Raw genomic sequence first — 23517 nt, forward strand, 5'->3', positions numbered from 1 at the left:
TTCTAGTGGCAACCTGCACTCCTGGGCTCGTGGTCCCTTCCTCCATCTTCAAAACACACCATCCAACCTCCATGTCCATCAGCACACCTTTTCCTGTTCTGTGTCCAGCCTCCCTCCCCCGGCCTCCCTTTTTCAAAGACCCAAGTGATCACGTTGGACCTCCCAAATAGTCCCGGATAACCTCCCCAGCGAAACGCCTGGATCACATCTGCAAAGTCCCTTTGCCTTATAAGGTAACATCCCCACGTTCCAGGAATGGGAATACCTTTAGGCGCCATTATTCAGCCTACCACACCCATTTCTCAGATGGGGAATTTGGGCTCAGAACGGTGAGATCACTTGCCCTTGACCACACAGGCTTTGGAGTCTGAAGCCAGGAGATCTGGGGCCTGACGAAGCTCTCCTGCTGCCAGGTAAGGGTTCTTCCCTGCAGGGGTGTTAGGGCTGGGGCGGGGCTAGGACCTTCCGGAATAGGCTGCTTCAAGGTCTAGCGGAATCCAGGGTTCTGGTCTCCAGGTGATCTCCTTGGCCTGGAGAGGGAACCAGGGCAGCCAAGAGCAGGATCTGGTGCAGGTCTGTGGAATCAACTGCCCCGAACCCATTCTGGCAGGCGCTGGACACTGGGCCTGGCAAAGCAGACCTTCTCAAACTCTTCTTGTCCCAGAGGAACCCTGGGGATGAAGGAAATGGGCTCAGGGGCTGGGAAGCTGACCACCTCTTGCCACCCTCTCCTCTTTCCCCTCCACGTGTTGTTACTTGTAACAGCCACTGCCCTGGGCTCCTAGAACAGCATGTGGCCTGCACAGATAGAGGGCGAGATGTGAGTGGGAATTTACTATGTCTCCCCTCTCCCCCAGGCCTTGATCAACGACTGACAGCATGAAAGCCCTGTCCCAGGACCCTGAGGGGGGGCAGCTCTAGGTATAGCTTATACTCTGGTGTCCCCTCCCAGGCTTGGCTCCTCCCCTTCCCCTCCTGAGCCCCCACTCCTCACTGCCTCTCCCTTCCTTAATGAATCACTTGCATACAAATCCTCACCGCTGAGTCAGTTTCTGGGACCTGCCTTAAGGTGGGCCACCTCTCTGCAATTTAAAACATCCACACACATTGTGTACTCTGCCCCATGACATACCCTCGCCTTTTAATCTAAGAGTATTATCTGTAAACCACCTTCAGGTAGGGTGTTCCAAGACGCAGGTGTGGTTTTAAGTGCCCCTGCATTTCCGATGTGGGGGGTTGGGGGAGAGAGGGTGGTGATGTCTGGTGCTCTGATGCCTCCAACTGCCCTCCCCCCATCTCCACGTTGAGCGATCAAGACCCCAGTCACACAGGCAGGCCACGCAGCACACGGGACCCTAACCTTGTTCAGATCTCTTTATTGAAAAATTAAAGTCATAAGCTCTGTATATAAATACACTGACGTCGCTGGTCACCTGCAAGGCCTCTGGGATAGGCAGGGGGTGCGGTGGGGAGCTGGGGTCTTGGGTCCCCAGGGTGTGGAGAGGGAAATAAATAATAAATACCATGGGGGACAAGGAGCTCGGAGGAATGGGGGGTAAATGGGAAGGGGGTGCTTGATGCTTATTTGTGGCACTAAAGGTCCTGCAAGATGCCCCCTGGCTGGGGGCCATGTCCATGAATTCTCACATGACCTCACTCTCAACCTTCCTAATGCCGCGACCCTTTAATACAGTTCCTCATGTTGTGGTGACCCCCAACCATAAAATTATTTTCGTTGCTACTTCATAACTGTAATTTTGCTGCTGTTATGAATCGTAATGTAAATATCTGATATGCAGGATGTATTTTCAGGGGTCGCGACCCACAGGTTGAGAACCGCTGCTCTAGACAAAGCCAAGGCATCTGGAGATGGGCCAGGTCCTAGGTGGCCAGGGGCACAGTGCCCCCGACTCCACCCAGAGGAGCAGGCCCTGGCCGACCGCAGGTGGACATGCCAAGACACTGTGTCCTTCCCCTTCCTGAAACCCACACTTGTAGTGAGTGCCTACTGTGTACCGGGCGCGGCACCAGATCCTGACCTGACCTGACCTCCTGTTTGCTTCGCCTCCTCTCCCGGTTCTGGTCCAGCGGGCCCGGAAGGAGTGGGGGTGTCTTCCTGCTACCCTGGCCATGCGGCCCTGGCCCCTCAGGGAGCGTCAGTGCCAGGAGGGAAGAGGGACCGGGCCAGGGGCTGGGCAGCGGTGGGAGGCGCTCAGGCCTCGGCCCCTAGAGCATCACATTGAACTCGGTGACCAGAAAGTCGATGTAGTCACACTCCTTGGTCTTGAAGGCCTCGGCGATGATGCGCGCGGCTTCCCGGTGCTCCTTGCCCCGCAGCGTCAGCCCATTCACCTCCAGGATCACGTGGCCCACCTTCAGCTGCCCACAGTTGTGGGCCGAGCCGCCGCGCTGTGGGTGAGACACAGGTCGGAGGCACGCAGGGCACCTGAGGACTAGGCTGGCCTGGCTTTGGCCACCCACAGGGTCAGACCTGACATTGCCAGCCTGGGAGCTACCATCTGGGTGTCCATGGCACTGATTAGGAAACTGAGGCTCAGGGAGAGCAAAGGTCGTATGAGCCTGGTCTGCCCTTCAGTGCTGGGTCACCTGTGGGGGTGGCACAACCCTGGATGCTGAGAGGAAACTCCCAGGGGTCGGGGGAGATAGTCAGCGGGCCCCTGGGGAAGTACCTGAATGGTGACGATCCTGGGCAGCGGCTGGCGGGTGTTGGCGCCACCCTCGATGGCGATGCCCAGGGTGGCCGCACTTTTCTTCACTCGGACCAGGGTGGATGTGGGCTCCAAGAGTCCAGGCTGCGGGTATGAAGGAGACCAGTGACGAAGGCCTTCTCAGTGTATAGGCCTGGGCATGACAGCTTTAGGTCAGCAGGGCTCAGACGCCAGCCTGTGTTGGGAGCCTCCAATATGCCAGGCAGCAAGCTAAGTACTTGGTGTTCTCAGCTCCTAATTGCTACAAAAATCCCTGAGGCTCAGGAAGTTAAGGGATGGCCAAGGCTGCCTGGTGGTGGCACCAGGACTCAATCCAGGTCTGCCCCCCCCCCCGCCCCCCCCTCCCCCAGCCACCTCGCCATGTCAGGACTGAGCTTTAAGGGTCTCAAGACCAGCCTCAGGGCTCGGCTGGTCAGTGTCACAGCAAAGGTAGGACTTGAACTGGGCCTCCAGCTAATACCCTTTCCAGTGCCCACACCCCTCCAGTGAGGGGCTCGCTCCATTCCCTGTGGTCACTTGACAAGCTGAACCCTGGTCAGGGACTTCCTGTTCTTCCTCTCACCCTCTGTTACCCCCTCCTCCTCACTCACCGGTTTGGTTGCCCCCTCTGTGCTCCTCTCGTTCCGAGGTGGGTCCTTGCTACTCCTGCTTTTGGTGGACGCCATCTGTCTGCCTCGGCCAGGGGCGCTGGCCTCCACCTCGCCAGCGTCCACACCACTGTCCTCACTCAGAGTCTGCCCACTGTCCGAGAGCTGAGAGAGTGTGGAGGCTGCTGGGGGGGGGGAGAGGGAAATAGGAGGAGAATGTGATTTATACAGTTGGGATCAGGGAGGGCTTCCTGGAGGAGGTGATGACGCTGCAGACTGGAAGGCTTGGGGGGATTCCCTGGGCAAAGACTGGGTGGTTGGGGATAGCTGGAGGGTACCACTCTTTTACCCACTGAGACCTGCCCTTCCAACTGGGCCTGGCCCCAAGGCTGCCACTTCCAGGATGTCTGCCCTGACTGCCCCTGGTGTAATGATTAGAACAGAGATCAGGGAGCAAACCCAGCCCACAGATGTGGGGTTATTGTTTTTTAAACACATACAATGCTGTCAGTTTTTAATGGTGGATCAACACATTCAAATTAGGAGATTTCACATAAAATTTAAATTTCTAGCTTCTTGAGGAAAAAAAAAAAAAGGAAGTTCTTCCATGCCTGGTCTGCACCCCTGCACGACCCCAACTGGCCAGAGCTGAGTGTGGACACATGCCCCTCTGGTTCCCCGGTCAACCCCAGCTGCTTCACTATGTGCGTGATGGCCTAGTCCCTGAGTCTGAGACCCTGCATCAAGAACACACACTCTTATGTCTGGCAGGTTGGATAGGAATTCCCTCTGACCAGCTGTGCAACGCTGGGCAAGTGACACAGCCTCTCTGAGCCTCCATGTCCTTGTGCTAATCAGAAGCAGTGACGCCTCTCCAATGGGGTTCCCATAAAGACCAGTAGATAGGACGTACAGCGTGAAGCAGTCAAGAGAGCAGACGTGTGCCAGACTGCCTGGCTCCACAGTTACTTTCTGTGCCTCTTCATCCATAAAATAGGGGTAATAACAGTACCAGCCTCACAGGACTGTTGGGGGTAATTAGATGAGTTGCTAAAATAGGAAAAGTCCCTAGAACAGTGTCCAGCGCAAGACGGTGCTGTACAATGGTTAGCCCTTATAATCATGCGTGTCCAGCTCAGTGGCAGGTCTCGAAGCAGCAGTGATCCAAGTATGACAGCTCGGGTTTCTCACCACATCTCTCCCTCAGCTGCCTCCCCTCACCAAGCCACTGCGCGCAGGGACTCTGCACTCTGCATCCTAGTCTGGCCACTGCATGACACACAGCAGACACTCAGTAAGGGTCCCCTGACCCATCCACCACCTTCCAGGCCATAGGGGGAGCCCCCCCACATATCACTTTAACCACAAGATGGCAGCAGCATCCAACAAATGTGCCCAACTCTGCAGGAGGAGGGGAGCCTGCCCAGGGCTCAGGCTTCCTCCCCTCCCTCCACCTCCTTGTCTGGAAACTCCCGGGGCCGCAGCCTGGGGCTGGCTTCCTGGGTTCCTGGTAGGTCCATCCTGCACTCTGACCCTTCAGCCCCAAGTCAGGCGACCTCCAGGGGCCCACCGTCCCCCAGCACCTTCTCCGTGCCAAGTCCTGGGGGACGAAGATTGCAGGAGCCACCCCTGCCCTCAACAAGCTCAGTCTCTGGGGAGGCTGGTAGGTGAATGCAGGAGGGGGAGCCCCACCCGCACAGCAGCCGGCAGGGCTGTCACTGCCACCTCCATTCGAGGATGGGGACGCGGCTCAGAGAGGCACAGTAGCGGGCCCACAGTCACACAGCTGGTACACGGCAGAGCCAGGACTCACACTCGTGTGTCTGACTCCAAAGCTCCTCAGTGTGGGCTCAGGACCCTGTTCCCCAGCCACCCTCACCCTGGGGGGAACACCGGGGCTAGGAGACCCCTCGCTGGGTGAGCACCTGTTAACCTTCACTGTGCAGGTGGGCAGATCAACCCAGAGAGGACGAACCCCCGAGATCACACAGCAGCCCCGCAGCCCAGCCCCCAGTGTCTGCCGGTACTCACTGCGAGCCTGGGGCAGCGCCCTCACTTCGTTCACGTCGGGCTCGCTGTCCGGGCGGTGCACCTCCACCATGACGTAGTGCTGGTTTGTGCCTGTCTGGTCTGGGCGCCCCGAGGGGGAGGGTGGTGGGAGGCAGCCCCCAGCCAGCGTGGTCTCTGCGGGGGGACTTCTCAGGTGCGGGGGTGACTGGACCCGGGGGAAGGGGCCAATGGGGTGCTGGTTGACCAGGGCCAGATGGGCATCCAGCGGCCGCTTGGCGCCAGGGTTGGCAGGGGAGATGGAGGCGTAGATGGGGGAGGAGGGCGAGTCCTGCGCTGAGGGGGCCTCTGGGGCGGGTGCGGTGCCAGCCGGCGGGCTGCGGTTCTGCGGAGCCGAGAAGACTATGCCCGAGTGGGAAGAGGCGGAGGAAGGTGGCTTTTGGTCCTGACTTCCGAGCTTCTTCGGCTGGGCGAGGGGTGGTGGGGGAGGAGGCAGCTTGTAGCCAGGCAGCCCCTCGGCCGTGGACTTGACTTCATCCTGCCAAAAGACCCAGCAGGAGTAGAAGGAGTCAGAGCCCATTGCGGCTGGAAGAGGGGAGATCGGACAGCAGAGTGGGCCCGGCCCGGCTGGAATTCCGTCCCAGCTCTATCAGCTCTTGGCCACACTGCGCTGAATAATGCAACACCGAGTGGAAAACTTCTCCCAGCATCTCGGCAGCTGATAAGCCTGGAGATCCTGGCTGTGTCTCTGGGGACGGCACCGTTACCTTTGGGAATTGAAGCCCTTGGCATCAGCCAGGGCTTGTCACAGGGAACGAGACATAATTAAAGCCGGGATGCGCAGGATGGAAAAACAATAAAGGCATTTCTCTGGCTTTTCTTTTTAGGAGATGGTTTTAGCCACTAGAGACGGGAGGTGTGACAGGACTGGAGGCAGCGAGTGTGGACAGGAGGAAGGCAGCCGGGCTGGGGTGCTGTGTGGCCCCGGGCGCAGCACTGCACCTCTCTGAGTGCGCCCCTGGGCAGTGGGGGAAGCCACCTGCCGGCAGAGCTGTGGGATGTGAGGGGGAGGCGTAGAACGGGTTAGCAAGGTGCCTGCCGCCCAGCAGGTGCTGGGTGAGTGGCAGCTACGGATACTGTCATTACTCTTCCCCCTCCGCCTGTGCCAGTATCCGACACTATAGCTCTACGGCAGCACGGGCCCTGTTCCAAAAGCTTTCCCTAAAGTAGCCAGTTTACCTGTTGCCGCCGACTTACGGGTTAGGTACACTCTTCTTACCCTCATTTTACAGGTGGGGAAACTGAGGCACGGAGCGGCCCAGAAACTTGCCTGGAGTCACTCAGTCAGTGGCAGAGGTGGCCTTTGAACCCAGGCAGCCTGGCTCCAGAGCCCAAGCCATCCAAGAGTTATTTGGGTCAGAATCACAAAGTGATCTAGACTGCTGCTGTGTGCACCTGGGCCAAAGGTCATGTTCAACTTCCATTTCCATCCCAGTCACGTGACCTCTTCAGGGCGCTCTGCCATGCGCTCCATGTTTCAGTGTTTGCTATGCGAACGTTCAGACAAAGTGACACCAACTGGGGAAGCGAACAGCCTGACAGCCCCACCTAAAACGCCTGGAAGGAGCCGTCCTGGTGGCGCTAGAGAGAGGGGAGGGACACACTGTGCACAGGCCTGGGACTGCATCTGAACAGCCCAGTCCTCTGTCCTCTCCCACTGGCTTTCACCAAGAAGCCGGCCCCCAGGGCCCACACAGACGATGGAGGGGAAAACACGAGGAAAGGGCCAGGGAGCCTCTTACCAGGGAAACGTCTGGGAGGGCGTTCATATTGCCCTGGACGGCCTGGCCCGTTTCCTCCAGGTCCAGAGTGTTCTAGAAATGGAGGAGGAGACGATGTGAGCAAACATAAACCAAGGCGGGGAACCAGTTTGCTCTCTAGACTCCAGGTCTATGGCCCCTACGCCACCTGCACGTGGTTTATGTGACTCCTGCCGGTCCCACTCCGCTGGAATTTATTTATGCATTAAAATTAATGTCAGTTTCCTTGCTAGTCATTTTAAAATCAATTTCCTTTGAGACTTGCTATTTCCAGGCCTCCCCGGGACAACCTGGAGATGCTGTGGGGTGGCTCTGACCTTTACTGGGAATTCCTGAAGCTCGGTGCTGCTCAACACCCTCAGCACCTCCAAACCAAGGCTTCGCTCTGCTGCTCCCTCACAACCCCAGGCAGGTGTGCAAGTGGCAAGATGCAAATGAGAGGCGGATGGGGAAAGTCTCTCTCTCCCTCTCTCTCTCTCTCTCTCCCTTTTCCTCCCCACTCATCCCTCCCTCCCTCTTCTAATTGTAATGGTTCCAAGGGGGGGGGGGGCGCGGAGAGGGGAGGATGGTTAAGGTTTCAATGGCTGTTACTTGGCAAAAATGCCCATTTCCTCCTTCCTTCCCTAACTCACCAGAAGAAGCCTCATGCTCTCTCAAGCGACACTGAGCTGCCGAAAGGCCATCTCTAGGCCTTTCCTGGGAGGCCAAGCAGTGCTCCTCTCTAAATTGGGCTCTCCTGAGGGCTCTAGGAGCCGTTTCTCCACCCCCACAGAACCCAGGATGGCAAAGCCTCCATGAACAACTCCTAGCTCAAGTCTCAAGTGCAGAGATCAGTACTGACCCAGTCATCTCAGTGCTCCATACAGACAGGGCCTGGGACACAGAGGAGGTTAGACATGACCCCTGCCTTCAGCTGCTTAAAGACAGTGGGGTTGACACAAACAAGCACAGAGGACACTGTGCACAGAGTGAGGAAGCACAGGCGTATAATGCAGCGGGGAGGGGTTATCAGGGAAGGCTTCCTGGAGGAGTGAGCACGGATGAAAGCTGAGTCTTGTGGGTAAGCTGGGCAAAGGAGGAAAGATGGGTGTTTCAGAGGGTAGGTCATACATAAAGCAGAAAGGTAGAGGATGTTTGAGAATCTTCCAGCGGTTCCACATGAGTCAAGCACGGAGCTACTTGGACCCGAGGGCAGTGGGTTGCCGGGAAGACACAGTCAAGTTTGCCTTCTGCGAAGTTCCCCTTTGCACGATTTCTCTCAAGCCAGACTAGAACAATGCAGGCATGTCGGGCCTCCATACAGCTCTTCCTTCTGCTTGGAACGTTCTTCTATTCACGAAGCACGCTCAACTCGCTCACCTCCTTTAAGACCTTACTGAAGTACCACCTCCCACAGGAAATCACAAGCCCCACCCCCAACCCTGCTTTATTTTTCTCCTTTGCACTGATCACTATTCTTCACCCAGCAGCCAAGATGTAATCTTTGAAACACAAGTCAGATAATGTCCCTCCCAGCTCATAACCCTTCAGGCCTTTCCTTCCTACTTGGAGGAAATTCCAAACTCTGTACTCATCCTGCTACTCCCCCTGCCAACAGGATGGAATGGTTCTGCCTCAGGGCCTTTGCACTCACTGCTCCCTCTGCCCACAGGGCTACTGGCTCTTCCCTTACTTCATTTAGTTCTGACTCAGCGAGGCCTTCCTGGACCAGCCCTGTCTAAAACAGCATCCTGACACCCCCCCCACACCTTCCCCCGCGCCCCCAAACACACACACACATGCCCCACTCTAACCCCTGGCCCTGTTTTTCTATATAAGACGGATCACCACCTGATGTTATACTATTAATGTGCTTATTGTCAGTAGGATAAACACTCCTAAGAGGCAGGATTTGTAACTGCCTGGTCCCTACTCTGTCCTCGGTGTTCAGGATAGTGGCTGCTTGATAAATATTTATTAAGCAAATTAATGAGTCCACAAGTGGACTGAGGAGTAAGTGAATCAGCCAGTCGCTCTGGCTGTCACGGGGAGGCGGCCTACGCAGGCAGAGAATGGAGTGAGGTGGCTACCGCTCACCATGGGGAGCTGCGCAGTGGCCTGGATGAGGGTGAGGGCAATGGGAGCGGATGGAAGGGCAGAGGCTGCTGGGTCATCCTCACGGACCCCATCTTCAGGGCTCCTCCCGAAGCCTTGAGCATTCTGTGTGGGCCAAGGGCACACGATCATGGGAACCCGCCAATGGACAGGATGCTCGGCCCTCCCGGCTCTGAGCCTCTCACTCCCAGGACTCCTCATCTGGTCCCATGATGCCTCTCGTGCAAACTCAGGCTGGAACGACTGCCCCATTTCCCAATAAAGCTGAGGCTCCCCTGACAGGCGCCTGCTCTCTCCAGCCCCGTCCCCTGCACGCCGACTCCCAGGAAGATGCTGCTGACGGCCTCAGTGATGCCAGGACAGTTGGGGGTTCCCCGGGAGGTGGAGTGATGAGGTTGCTCTCTCACCCACTGACTAGCGACACCGGCTCTGGCTTCTCTGAGATCACACCCAGCTCTGCCTTCAGCTGACGGGTGGTGGGCAAGTCACTGAACTGCTCTGTGCCTCAGTTTCCTCATCTGTAAAATTGGGTCACAGCAGTCCCTCCCTCATGGGGTTGATATAGTCACACCTAAAATAATGCTCAGAACAGAGCCTGGCACAATATACAGGGGGAGACGGCTGTTACACCAGACGTCTGAGATCTTGCAAACGAGCCTCAGAGACTGAATAGCTGCAGAACATGCCCTGGCCCCATAGGAACGCCTCGGCGGAAAGGAAGCCGCAGCCCTCGCACACAACCCCCTCCAAACGCCGACATGTAACGCGTCCAGTGCTCCCTGGAAACAGTCCAGCGGGCACCACCGCCAGCCACAGTTAAGGTGAATGGCGAGGTGGGGCTGGGTACATACATGCAGTGACTTCCCGAGGGTTGGCAGTCACAATCCTGACCTCGGCAGGTGACACGAAGAGTGTCAGAAGCCTGGGACACACCTACTGCAAAGACCAGAGGGGCCCCCAGCACCGTCCAATGCAGCACTGTCACCTGCCCCCAGATTCCACCTGCAGCCACGCTGGAGACTCGGGTGACAGTCCTGGTGGGACCGAGACACAGGATGCTCTCCTGTGCTGACACATTCGGAACTTGCAGCAGTTACTTAGTCACTCAACAAGTATTTATGAGGCAGCCCTGACTTATGGAGAAGGCCCCGGAGATAAAAGATGAGTGGGCCCCTGTGTCCCCAACACCAAGCAGAGGGCCACACACACAGTAGCTGCTCTAGAATTCTTGTTCAGGATCCATGGTGGGGCTGGCAGTTGGAAAAGGGCCCAGGAGAGGGGGAAGGACCCAGAGCCTGAGAACAAGCATGTGTGCTGGACATACAGGGGAGGCGTGACTTTCTCTGAGAAGATCAGAGAACTACAAACTGGAGGACCTACTGTGTGCCAGGCACTTCAGTTACTGGGCGCTTCATGTACATGACCTCATTAGATTCTCAATGTGAAACAGGCACTAAGATCTTCCCCAGCTCACTTCTTCTAGACATACGTCCAGAGAGGGCATGGCTTGTCCAAGGCCACACAGCCATTGTACAGATCAGGTTTCTAACCCAGGCCAGGGGGACCCCAAAGCCCATGCAGCCGCTACCTGCCCCAGAATTGGATAGGGCCCTGCTACTGTAGGAACTAGAGGGCCCCAGGAGTGGCTCTCTCTGGACCAAGAGAGAGCACAGCCATTGTTGGCCCCTGGTCTCAGCCATTCTCTGCTATTAATGAGATCCTGGAGCAAGACTGAGGGCAGGGATGGAAGGCGGAAGGGGAGGGAGGAGCAGGACAAATGGCCAGCCCTGGGAGGGAGGCGAGTGGAGCAAACGGCAGACGGGTCGGAGCCCAGCCCTGCCAGACTCCATCTGCCGAATCCAGACGCTCAGGAGCCCCGAGTCCCCAAGCCATGTTCCTTGTGCATCTGAAATAGCTGCAGACAGCAGGCAAGAGCCCGGGGATGCGTCAGCAGAAACGCTCGGGGAAGAGGCTTCGAGAGGAGGATCAAGGTCAGAGCTCACAGGGAGTCGGCATGAGCATCTTGGCCACCCCTCCCCCACCCCCAGCTTCTTGGGGTCCCTTTTCTCCTACACCCGCTAAGGCCAGTGCCCAGCTGAAGGATTAGACCCAGAGGGATCTTTCTCCCATTCCAATCTGAGGTGCCTGAGGCTCAGAGAGGGAAGGCCACCTGCCCAAGGTCACACAGCAAAGATGGGGCAGGAAGCTGAATCTTATTTCAGGTCTGACTGTTATCCAGACTGCTTCCCACAAGGGCCAGGATGCCCTCAGCACCTGCTGCCCCATCTCTTTCGGCCTCCAAATTCCCTTCCTTTCAGAGAAAAAAAAAACACCCAAAAACCTTAGTGTCTGAGTTGGCCCCGTCTGGGCCTGGATATCCCAGGAGTCTGGTTTGAAGGAACTTGGGGACACGATGAAATGAAGTGATAAGGGCACTCCCCTGTGCCAGCCTCTGCCAGGTCGACTCCGGATCCTGGAAATGGAGGTGTGCATGGCCCAGGTGCCACCTCAGCAAAATGAGGCCCTTCCCTCGCCCCCCTTCCCTCCGGCCCAGTTCCCTGGTTTCTAGGCCTCCGTCCCCCATTACGATGGGGGGCTCTTATATAAAGATGCTATTTTCAGCCCTTTGTTCTTCACGCTGCTTTACTCTGATGCCAGGACCACAGGCTCCCCCCACGTCTGCCCCAAATGCACAGGGAGAGGCCTGAGGCGGGTGGAAAAGCTGAGCACTAAGTCACAAAGGCTTCTCAAGGTCACAGGGGGACCAGAGAGGGAGGAGAATAAGAGAAAAAGGAGCCCGGCGGGTGTGGCTCAGTGGTTATGCGTCGACCAACCCACGATGCCCCAGGTTGGTCAGGGCCCCCATCCCAGGCTCTCACACCACCTTCCACCACTTATCAGAGTGTGAATTCTGTAGATGATTTGAGGCTGCCTCCCCCGTGGACTTGCTGAGCTTCAGGAGGGCGGGCTCGGAGTCTTGCTCACAGCTACAGTGCCCAGCTCAGTCTGGCATGCAGGAGGCGCTCACGGAAGCCTGCTGAGTGAGTGAGTGAGTGAATAGATGGGTTTCTTCTGCTCTCCCCGGGGTCTGAGACAGGCCTGAGCTTCTCCACCCTCCTTTAGCCTGGCTGAGGAGGGGCATGGAGGCCATGAGCAAGGAGGCTGATGCAGCAAAAGGCTGACAACCACCCCTGCACCCACTTCTCACCCTCCTGCAGGGGGGGAAGGGCAGTAAGGCCTTTATAGGCAGTGGCTCACCCTTAGGCAGGCCCAGAGAGCCCCTTCCAGGCAGAGAGGCTGGGCATGCAAAACCTCTCAAATCCAGGTGAAAAGGGGCTGTGGTTAAGGCTGGGGCAAGTCCCAGCTGCGCCCCACACTCCCAATGGCATCTGCTCCATGTGTACCAGGCTGGCCGTGACCTCTATAACCCTTTTCCTCTGCAGTGCCCTTTGCCAGCCTTTAGAGTAGCCGTAAAATCAACTTCCATGAACTCCACGCCTGCAAGTCCACGCCTGATCTCACTGAATCCTCAGGACACCCACAGAGGGCTGGGCTTTCAGCCGAGTACACAGATGTGGACACTGAGGCTCCCAAAGCTGACGCCACCTGCCCAAGGTGACGCGGCTACTAGTCAGGCGAGTCACGTGTGGGCCTGCAGATCCCATGCACTGAAGGCCTCCGCCCGGCCTGCTTGCACGAGATGAGGAATTCGGAACTGCCGGGCAGGCCGCCGTGCTTGCGCTCGGCTCTGCGGGCTGCCTCCTTCATGGGAGAGGAATGATATTGTTCGGAGGCAACAGAAATTCCCAGGGCTGCGTCTCTATTAGGCACATGGGAAATAAACACAATCTGTCGCTGGGGGAGGGCTGCATCTGATTTCCATTGATTGACTGCGTGTGGTTGAGGGAAAAGGCTGCAGAAGGAGCCATGTCTGACCTGGGATTGATCAGCGGGCAGCATGAGCCAGGGGATTCGGGCAGAATGGAAACTGGCTCCATTTGGAGCAACCGTCTGGGGCATCTGGGTCACCGGTAGCCAGTCGCCTGCCACCCTGCCTGTCCGAGTGCCAGGCAAAGGACATTTTCCTATGACAAGGGAGGAGTGTTTAGGAGGCCAGAATGTTAGAAGAGAATCCTGAGTGGCCGGGAGTGCGGTTTCATTTCAGCTTCTGCTCCACATTTCCTGGGCTCCCACTCTGTGCCAGGCCCTGGGCTGGCCCTGGGGACACAGACAGGAGAAAGATGTGGTCTCTGCCTGCAACCCACCACCTCTCCCTGCTTACCTGGGGAGACAAACTCCGGAAGAGGCTGAAGCACCTGACAGGCATATTAATGGAGGTATTAGTGTGAGCTCCATGAGGTCAGAGATTTGGGCCATAAGAAAGAAATGTTTTAGGCAATTATTCATCCAAATTGGAGGGTTGTTTGTTACTCAGCATCGCTTCAGCCAAAGCTCACGAATACATGGCATTGTTGCAGACCAGGGCCTGGCACTTACTCAGTGGTGAGTGTACATTATTTTTCAGGCTCAGTCTCTGGAGTAAAGCTGCAGCCCTCGTCCAAATGCACAGAGACGTGGTGGGAATACAGGGTTGCCATTCCTTTCTGTGCCTCCCCTCGAGTGTTTCCCAGCATCTCCCAACAGAGAGAGGAATCTGAGATAGAGGAGCCTGGGGTGGGGGTGTCTGCCTCGGTCAAATAGATGGGAAGACTGAGGCCGACAGTGGGTAAAGGGCACACTGCATGGTAGGGACACAGCAGAGGGGCTGTGGGGCTCCTGACACCCAGGATGGGGCTGGTGCTCTGTACTCCTGCAGGAGGACTTCCAGGAGGAGGCATTTCTGTCCTGTGGCTCCACACACAGGCAGCAGGAGGTGCCCAGTCCGAGCCCTGCCGTGTGTGGAAGGAGGGGGTTCCCAGGAGACACCAAGGCCAGGACTAGCCAGGCAGCAGAAAGAGCTGGTGCCTGCAGAGCTCGTCATCACACCCCTTAGCAGCTCAGGCTGCACAACCTCCCAGGCCTTTCCCGGGACTGAACCTGTTCTTGGTTCAAACCCACCCTCGTCTATTCTCAGCGATCAGAGGCATCTGTTCAAGCTAAGCCAGACCATGTCAGCCTGGCTCTAACCTGCCAGTGGCTCCCATCTCAGAGTCAAAGTCAACATCCAGTCCTCAGCACCGACCTGCCAGGGCCCTTCCCTGCACGTACCCTGCTCCAGCCGCACAGCCCCCTAGACTTTGCTCGGACACTCCAGGCCCGCTCCTGCCTCAGGGAGCACCCGCTGTTCCCTCTGTTTGAAGTGCTCTTCCCAGTAGTGGGCGATGGGCATGGATATCTCCCCAACCCCTTCCCCATCGGTACTCAGGTGTCACTTTCTGATTGATCACCCAACCCCATCCCAAATCCCCTTCCTGCTTTATCTCTCCCTTTAGCACGTTTACCACTTATCCTGTGCATTTCAGTGGTTTATCTCGCTAACACCCCAGCATGACCCCAAATTCCATTGTGGAAAGGATTTCTTTGCTGTTCGTACTGTATTCCAGCACCTAGAACTGTACACAGCACATAGTGAGCACCCAGTCAGCACTGTTCACAGAACAGAGGAAGAGAAGGAGGGAGGGAGGAGAGAGAGACAGACTGACAGACAGACAGATGGATAATGTTAACAAGCAGCTGGTGGGCTCCTCCAGGGAGGCATCACAGCCAGGCCACAGGGGTTAACAGCAGCAGCTCAGAGGCCAGCAGGCCCGGGGTGCATCCTGACTCTACCACTCACTGGCTGAGCAACGCTGAGCAGCATGGAGCAAGTTGCTTCTCCTCTGTGAGCTTCTCTGTAAAATGGAGATCGTAGCAGTGTCTACTAGTTACTGGGAGGGTCAAAGAAGATATGATTGGAAAGCATGATGCCAGTGCCATGGCGAACTCCCGACAAATGCCAGCTGCTATTATTAAGAAAGGCCCCAAGTATGGGCCAGGCTCTGTGCTAAGCATCAGGGAAACAGTCGCCACCTACAAGCAGCCCAAGATCAAGGTGGGTAACAGGCCCGGCTGGTACAGATTATTAGAATATAATGAGACAAGAGCCATGACAAAGGGAAGTCCAGGGTGCTGGAGGAGCCAGAGGCTAAAAGTCTGGAGAGAATCAGGGAAGTCTACTCGGAAGAGGTGGCAGGTGAAGTAAGGGACAAAGAACACACAGGAGGCAGCCAGACCATGTAAAGTGGGAAGAACATCCAGGCCGACAGAGTGTCTGACATATGCAAGTCCAAGAGGCCTCTCCACAGCTGCACAGCACAGAAATGACATCCTCAACCTGAGCTCAGAGAGGTGACACCACTTCCCGAGGTCACACAGCAAGGAATGGCAGAGCCTGAGGAAACCTGGGGAGAGAGAGTGAGCACCACGAAGAACCCCAGAGCCCTCCGCGGCTGAGTGCAGACATAAGGGGGTGGCAGGCGGGAAGGGCCACAGCCCCTCTACCTCTGCCCCAACTAAGGGACTCCCAAAGCCCCACCCAGCCAAATGGACGGTACCTCCATCAGGTCTATAAGCCACAGCAGCCGCTCCTGGGGAGAAAGGATGGGCAAAAGGCAAAAAGAAAAATACATCAAATAAATATTAGGGATGGGGTGGGCACAGAAAAACCCCCAAACCCGTGCAGGCATGCACACACACACACAGGAAAAATAAACACAGTTCTCTTTTTTCACTTCGAAGGCTTTGGTCAGAGGTAATGGAAGGATGGGGAAGAAAAGGCCCTGTTGCTACGTTCATTCTAACTGCCTGTGTGAAGGAAACCTCACTGCTCTGCAGAAATGACACTCGTCCTCCAGAAGGACCTTCAGGAGATGGTCATTCACCTTGGGGCAATCCTGGGACTCTCCAGCAGGTGGCGCTGCGGTCCTTATTCCCATTTGACAGATGGGAAAAAAACAGGCTCCAGAAGAGATGTGACTTGTTCAAGGTCACACCTGCTAATGAGAGGGAGAGCCTGAAGGAGGACCCTGTTCAGAAGACTTGATCAGGGGAAACCTGGATCTCCAAGGCCGAAGCCTGTGCAGCAGGAAAGCTCAGAGTCTGAGAAAAGGAGCCTGGCTGTGCATGTGGAGGGCCCTGGGTGGGACGCAGATTAGAGAGGGTGTGGCAGATGCCCAGCCCAGTGCTTTCCAGAAGCCTCCCTGTGTCTGCAAGGCCCTGGGTGCAAATCCTCAGGGAGGGGGGTCTTCCCAGCCAGGTTGGAAAAGGACGGAAAGAACCGAGGCTTCACCTGCCCTGGGCTGTGGGCAGCATCTCTGGGTGCTGGCACTAGCAGGGAGGTGCTCATCATTGCATCCTCCAACAGCTGGGGAAAGCAGCTCCAATGCAAGGGGAGAAACTGAGGCACTGAGGGGTGAAGTGACCTTTCCACACTGCCTCTCCTGCCTGGGCAATCTTCCTTTAGAATCCACCTCTGAACCTGGCGGTGCGGCTCCGTGGTTCAGCATCGACCCTTGAAACCAAGAGGTCCCCAGCTCCATTCTGGTCAGGGCACGTGCCCAGGTTGCAGGCTTGATCCCCAGGAGGGGGCGTGCAGAAGGCAGCCAATCGATGTCCCTCTCATCTATGTTTCTATCTCTCTATCCCTCTCCCTTCCTCTCTCTAAGCTCTAATTAAAAAAGAAAAAAAATAATAAAGAAGAATGCATCTCTGAGAGCTCACTCTGGCCTTGGTTAGTTCTGATCTGACATGCATGTGCTACCTGGTGGGACACAGACTTCCATAGCTACTCACATCTGAAGCGTGGGGACCCCTTCCATCCGTTCCCCCAAAGCTTCCTGCTCCAAGTCATCCCATGGCCTTTCTGAACTCTGCCTTCCCCAGGGTGCCCCAATCTGCAGGGTCTCTCTGGCAGGGCAGGGTGAACTGCCACACCTGTGGCTTAGACTGGCCACGGGCAGCACTTTTCTGGGCTGGGACCCCTGCCCAAAGCCCTTCCCGGGCATAATAGTCACCCTGGCTCCTCCGAGTCCCGCAGCCTAATCTTCCCTCAGGGCCTCGGGCTACTGTGGCCAGCGCCAGCAACAACGTCAGACCATTTTACACATGGGAAACTGAGGCCCAGAGAAACCACGGCTAAACCTAGATCTTCTGCCTCCCAGGCTAGAACACACCCCATCCCAGCACCCCAGAATTGGAGCCTGCCATCCCCCCGACCTCGGGTTTTACAGCAGTGACTCGGTACCCTGCAGCCTCATGGGGCCATCATCAGGGCACATCAGAGAGTGTACGCAGGTGGGGACAGCTCCTCCCTGCCCCGGAGTGACCTGCTCATCCCAAAGCATGATATCGTCTCCTCCAAAGCCACATCCAGAGCCTACAGGAATGCACAGCAGCTACCGGGGTCACCCCAGGAAGGGATTAGGACCCCTGGGGATAAAGGTGACTCAGTGGTAGGGGTAGGAGGCAGAAGAGTAGAAGTTCACCCAGAGCTTTAAAAAAAAAAAAAAAAAAGCCAGGCTGAGCTGGGAGCTGGGATCTGCAAGGGGAAGGTATGCCCACTGCAGCTGCTTCCCGGTGGCTGCAGGCCCCTCTGTGCCCACTAACCACCTGCGTCTGCAGCACTGCACCCTCAGAGCTCCAGCTCCTACAGCAGGACAATGTCCCAAGTCTAATTAAGACTCTACTGCGAGAGTTGCCATTTCGCCATCTGGGAACAATATGCTGAGGCAACTCAACCATCCCTCCCTTTTCACGGAGAGTGGTGAGGAGTGATCCAGGCAGGAAGGGAGAATATGGAGCCCAGTCAGATCTCCCGACCTCCCTCCCGGCTCTCCCGCTCACCCGACAGGGACAGCAATGACAGGACTGTCGCTGTAGGGACGGCAATCCATTTCCTCTGCCCCTTCCTTGCTAGACCTCCTGGGATTAATTTGCCTCCGAGCATCCTGAGGGCAGAACCACGCCCCGAGATGGACCACATGCTCTTGGGGGGAGAGGAGGGTTGGAGAGTGTAGGAGAAAACCAGGCTGGGTGTGGGCTTCATGACAAGAGGGCGTGTCTTGGGGAAAACCCAAATCGCCACGCCTCTTCTGCTGTTGAGCGCCCCCCTCAGTTTGTCATGGAGCCTCCCTCGGATTATCATTATTTTCCCCACCTGTCTCATTAGCTTTGATCTTTTCTTTCTCCCCCAGCCCAACCCCCCTAGACTGTGAGCCCCATGAGCCAGGGCCATATCTCTTCTCTCCTAGAGCCCGTGCTTGGCACGCAGCAGGCCCTCCACTATTATGAGGTTTTTACAGGTGCAGAAACTGAGGCTCAGAAAGGCAGGCAGAGAACTGGCAAGTGGTGGTGCTAGGATTTGAACCCGATGGTCTCACTCCAAAGCCAGGACAGTCGCCCCTCAGTATCCGTGTGGGACTGGTTTCAGGACCCACTTGGATACCAAATCCTTGGATGCTCAAGTCCCTTCTGTGAAAGGGTACAGCACTGCATACAGGCTTACGACAGAGTGCGCCCGGCATCCTTCATTCACATGTATCCAGCCTAGCGCCTGATGCACGGCAGGTTCAAGTTTTGCATTTGGGGTCTTTTTAGGGTTTCTTTTTCCAAATTATTTCCAATCCATGGCCGGCTGAATCCACAGATGGGAAACCCATGGATACGGAGGGCTGACTGTCTCTTTACTTCCCCTCTGGCCACTGTGCAGGGACGGGGCAGGGATGCTCACCCTGGCCGAGCTGACGGTGGTGGAGGTGCCGTGGCTGCCTGTGGACGAGCCTGTGTCACTGTAGGAGACCATGGAGTAGGTGTCACCGGGCCCAGGGCCGGGGGGCTGCCGCGCCTTCATCGACTCGATCTCCCTCCTCAGCACCAGGTGATCAAAGCGGTCCAGGTCTTGGGGGGAAATGGTGCCTCTCACCTCAGAGAGGAGGGAGAACTGGAGGCAGGGACAAGTGGGGCACTCAGCAGGGAGCCCCACCAGCAGGTGGGATGGCTCCTGCTACCCCCAGTGACCTGCATGCCACCTTAACTACTGGCCTCCCCTCCTCAACCCTCAGTGGCTCCCCACTGCCCTGAGGAGAAAGTCCAACACCTTGGCCCGGATGCTGGGCCAGCACCCTCTGGCTCCTCCTCCCTGGCACCTTAGCAGGCATGACTGCAGCAACCGGAACACACCGGAAGCTCCTCCCCCCACTTCTCTCTGAACTGCACTGCCTCTGTGAGGTCTTCCCAAATGCAACCACGCCCAGTGGGTTCCTCACTTCTTCCTTCGTGCGGCCTCGGAACCTCAGACTTTCACCAGAGCGGGTTCTCAAAGCCGGCAGCACGGCAGGCACCGGGCTTGTAAGAACTGCCGGTGGCCTACGCCCACCCACAGATGTGCATGCAGAGTGAACAGGCCAGGGTGGGGCCCAAGCATTGCTTTTTTTAAAAATCCTCACCCAAGGATATTTTTTCCATTGCTTTTTCAGAGAGAGAGAGAGAGTAGAAGGAGGGAGAGAGGGAGAGAGGGAGAGAGAGAGAGAGAGAGAGAGAGAGAGAGAGAGAGAGAGACAACGATGCGAGAGAGACAACACATTGATTGGTTGCCTCTGGCACGTGCCCAGAACAGGGGGAGGGGGACAAACAGGGAGCGAACCCACAACCCAGGTACATGCCCTTGAATGGAAATCAAACCTGTGACCCTTCAGTGTGTGGGCCGACGCTCTAACCACTGGACACCACTGGCCAGGGCCCAAGCATTGCTTTTTGAAAGCAATCCAGATGATTCCAAATGTGCATGAAAAGCCACTGTGTTAGTTAGGGCCTCGATCACAGGAGACTTTAAATGACTGTCTCCCCAGGAGTCTGTGGGCTCCCCCGGGCAGGGGACCATCGTGGTCACCAGTCTCTGCCCAGGGTTCCGTTAGGCCTGACTCCTTGTGGGTTCTTAGTAAAGGAGGGGGGACCTCGGGAGGCAGGGAGGGATGCAGAGCCCTGGAGAGCTGCAGCCAGGCCCCAGCAGCCCCCCACCAGCCTCTCCCTTGCCCAAGGAGGGGTGCCGGTCACCTTGGCGTGGGTGTTGAGCAGCTCGAACAGGGCCATGACCAGGGCCTCCACGGAGACGCTGCCGCCGCGGTACTCCTCCAGGTAGTAGGCCATGGTGGCGCGCTCCTGCTCGTTCAGCAGGTGCCGCGCCTGCTCCTCCAGCAGCACGCGCGTCTGGTTGCCCAGGCTGCTCAGGGTCACCTGGGAGCCGGCCGGCCCCTTGTAAAATCCCAGCTGAAAGACAGAAGATGGAGCTGCCCTGGAGCCAGTGGCCAGGCCCGGCCAGCGACCACACTGCAGGGGGATGAGGTCGGTCCCTCCATGGTCTTGTCCCCTACTTCCCCCCTCCTTCTCCCCTCCCGACCCCGACAAACCTGCAGGACACGCTACCGATACGTGCTGAGGGCATGTGGCCTCTGCAGTTGCAGTTTTATGTCTTACATGGCACTTGTACACGTATCATCAGGTCCTCGTGACCATTCAGAGGGAAGCAATGTTATTAGGGTTCCCGTTTAGTCCTCTAGGTCTCAATCTCTCCCTTATTAAATTGGGGGTAATAGTAACTTTATTTCCAAACTACACTTAGATGGGCACGCACACACACTCCAGCCCCAACCGCCACTGTCTCTACCATCATCAGCGTCTAGGATGCCACCGGCCTGTCCTCTGCCTCTCCCTGTCACCACACACAGCAGCTGAAATGATCTTGTGAAAACACGATCTCCTCATTTTGCTCCCTGCGTAAGCCCTCCAACGGCATCCCATCACTTCAGGTGAGAAGCCAAACCCTGTGTGAGCTGGCCACCCACCTGGGGTCATCCTGTCCCCGCTCCCCCTTGCTCACTGCACTCCCAGGCTCTCCCTTCTTCCAACAGGCACGACCTTTGCCTGCCGGGGGCTCTGGCACAGGCTGCGGCCTCTGACTAGGTCAGCCCCTGCGGCTCCTGCACCAGACTTTCCCTCACTCCTTTCTCTCTGACCTTCCGTTCACAGCCTAAATATCGCCTGTTCCTACTTCAGACAGCCTTTCCCTGTCTCAATTAGGTGCCCATCTGTCATTCTCTCGTAACACCCAGCACCTTGTCGTGATGGCAGTGAGCATCTCCTGTGATTGGACCTGGCGTAGTTCGTTTTGTTCTTACGTGCGTCTCTTTCACTGGGGGTGACCTCCTTGAGGGCAGGGATCTGATCTGTTCTGTTCGTGGCTGTTAACCCCGGTGTCTGGGATGGTGTCCCGGGGGTGCCCAGAGCCGGGAGGCACTCACAGGCATGTGTGGGATGGAAGATGGACAGACAGACTGCCCAAATGAATGAGCTCATGTGTGTGAGTCACTGGCACACATGCCAGGTCCAGAGCTCCCCCCACGGAGCTCAGAAGAAGCCAAGGACAAGGACGCCTGGGGACGGAGGGCACCCTACCTTGTCTGCTCCTTCTGTGGTGGGATCCCCAGGAAACCTATGGAGGAAGACAAGCATGGTCAGCCGCACGTCTGAGCAGTTCAGACGGGCACGGGCAAGGAAAGGGTTGGTCTGCAGCGGGGTGAGCAAAGCTTTGAGAGAACTGCGGCCTCCACTCGCTGGACCTATCAATGAACATGAACCCCTGGGCAGATGGGCAGTTCCCAGCCTCCCAGTCAAGCCACACGGACAGCAATTCTAAATCCAGGCACCTACAGTCCAGGCAGGACAGGAGAGAATAAGGTTACAACTGATCCGTGGCCTCGGGGTCAGGCCAGTCCTAGGAAGGGGGGCGGGGCGAACGGAGCCTTAGAGATGAGACTCGGCTGCAGCTGGGTTTTTAAGCAGCAGCCGGAAATCTGGTTTTTAAAAAAATGGGAAACCTGGGACCTTTTTAAATGTTTGTAACTAATTTAAAAAATTATAATACTGTGTAGACGAAAAGGGAGAGAGGGAGAGAGAGAGAGAAGGAAGAGAGAGAGAGATGCGCTGGGTGTGCTTGGCCTGGGAGGGGCACCACCCCGTCTGAGACTCGGGATGGAAATCCAAAGGTGACACGTTCGGACAGTAGTAACTACTCAGCCATCCAGCAATGACATCTCATCTGAGACCCTCCCACCCGGGGAACTCCTGAGATTCTCACAGACCCGGGAGAGGGGCAGGGTTTAAGACTCACTTTTCAGACAAACAACTAAGGGCCCAAAAATAAGGTAAGTGACTCGCCAGAGGCCAACGAAGAACAAGAGAGCTGCGTGGTGCAGTTCAGCTTTCCCTGGGAAACGGGCCAGGAGAGGAGAAGGGACGCGCCCAGGGTCATGCACGGAAATGAAAGGGACCTGGGCTGAGAACTGGTGCGATCTTTACAGATCAGGACGTGGTGCAGGGGCGGGAGGAGGACGCAACTGGCTCTCAGAGCGGGCCCCGGGGCCCTGAGGCTCCGCGTAAGCAGTGGGGCCTGACCCTGCTGAGTTCGTGGCGGGGTCCCCGATCCGGGAACTGGCGATCCACTTGGTCTCGTCCACGGTGGTGCGGGCGTGGGGCAGCCTCCCCACGTCCTTCACCGTCAGGATGAGGTGCTGGGATGACTTGAGCAGCCTGACCGCCTCGTCGTGCAGGATGTTGAGAAAGCTCCGCCCGTTCACCTCCAGGATCTGGTCCCCGACCTGCCAAGACCACAGCACAACACAACACAGTCACCTGGGCTGTTTGCAGGACACAGACTCGTGCCTGGGGCGTCGGAGCCCTGGTCCTGTCCCAGTTCTCCTGCCGGCCAGCCTGCCGAGGAGGAGGTCACCGGGCTCAGAGAGCTTGTGCAGGTGCCTGAGGGAGACTCAGCAAGTCCATGGCAGACAACCTTCCAATCCTGATCCTGAGCCCATGCTCCTCTCACCTCTTGACCTAGCAAGGGTTTGAGGGGTGAGTCTACCAACAGGTTCCCAAGGACCCCCTTATCCAGAAAACAACAGCCCCCTCAGGGGCCGGGGTGGAGTGGGCTGGGATTGGGGCAGGATGAAGCGAGAGGCGTGAAGGCACACTTCCGTCACTGCCCTCTGTGCGGCCCCGCTGCGGAGAGCTTTACCCCCAGCACGCATTCTCACATCACCTCCAGATGTACACAACATTCTCATTTACTCCAGAAAACAGGCAGTACATGGGGAAGCCAGCCTCTCGTTAAAGCAATAACATACTCTGGGATTCTTATAACACGCGGGGCATTTTATTTCGTAATGAAAAAACACGCGTTTTTAATGAAAGGATTAAAAAAACAACAACGCCTAACCTTCCAATAAAAAGAAATATGTGACAAAAACAGCC

At 56.8% G+C, this 23517-nt stretch overlaps 1 protein-coding gene across 10 annotated transcripts in view; it reads right to left on the minus strand.

The window, feature by feature from the left end:
* Positions 1–1361: 1361 nt before the first annotated feature.
* The window catches only part of WHRN (whirlin), a 63549-nt gene continuing 41393 nt past the window's right edge, over positions 1362–23517 (minus strand). The window contains exons 4-14 of one of the 10 annotated variants that reach the window (XM_014464876.2): positions 22663–22865; positions 21664–21700; positions 20266–20478; positions 19659–19679; positions 18944–19153; positions 15771–15803; positions 7126–7197; positions 5348–5861; positions 3320–3501; positions 2691–2813; positions 1362–2409 (exon numbers count right to left, since the gene is read on the minus strand). In XM_014464876.2, the coding sequence (XP_014320362.1) occupies positions 2227–2409; positions 2691–2813; positions 3320–3501; positions 5348–5861; positions 7126–7197; positions 15771–15803; positions 18944–19153; positions 19659–19679; positions 20266–20478; positions 21664–21700; positions 22663–22865 (1791 nt within the window). In that variant the 3' untranslated portion in view covers positions 1362–2226. Of the gene's footprint in view, positions 2410–2690; positions 2814–3319; positions 3502–5347; positions 5862–7125; positions 7198–15770; positions 15804–18943; positions 19154–19658; positions 19680–20265; positions 20479–21663; positions 21701–22605; positions 22866–23517 lie in introns of all 10 variants that reach the window. The other 9 variants (XM_023763035.1, XM_023763034.1, XM_014464878.2 and 6 more) reach the window with 9 other exon arrangements.

Source organism: Myotis lucifugus, unplaced genomic scaffold, assembly GCF_000147115.1.
Source record: "Myotis lucifugus unplaced genomic scaffold, Myoluc2.0 scaffold_273, whole genome shotgun sequence".
NCBI lineage: Eukaryota > Metazoa > Chordata > Mammalia > Chiroptera > Vespertilionidae > Myotis > Myotis lucifugus.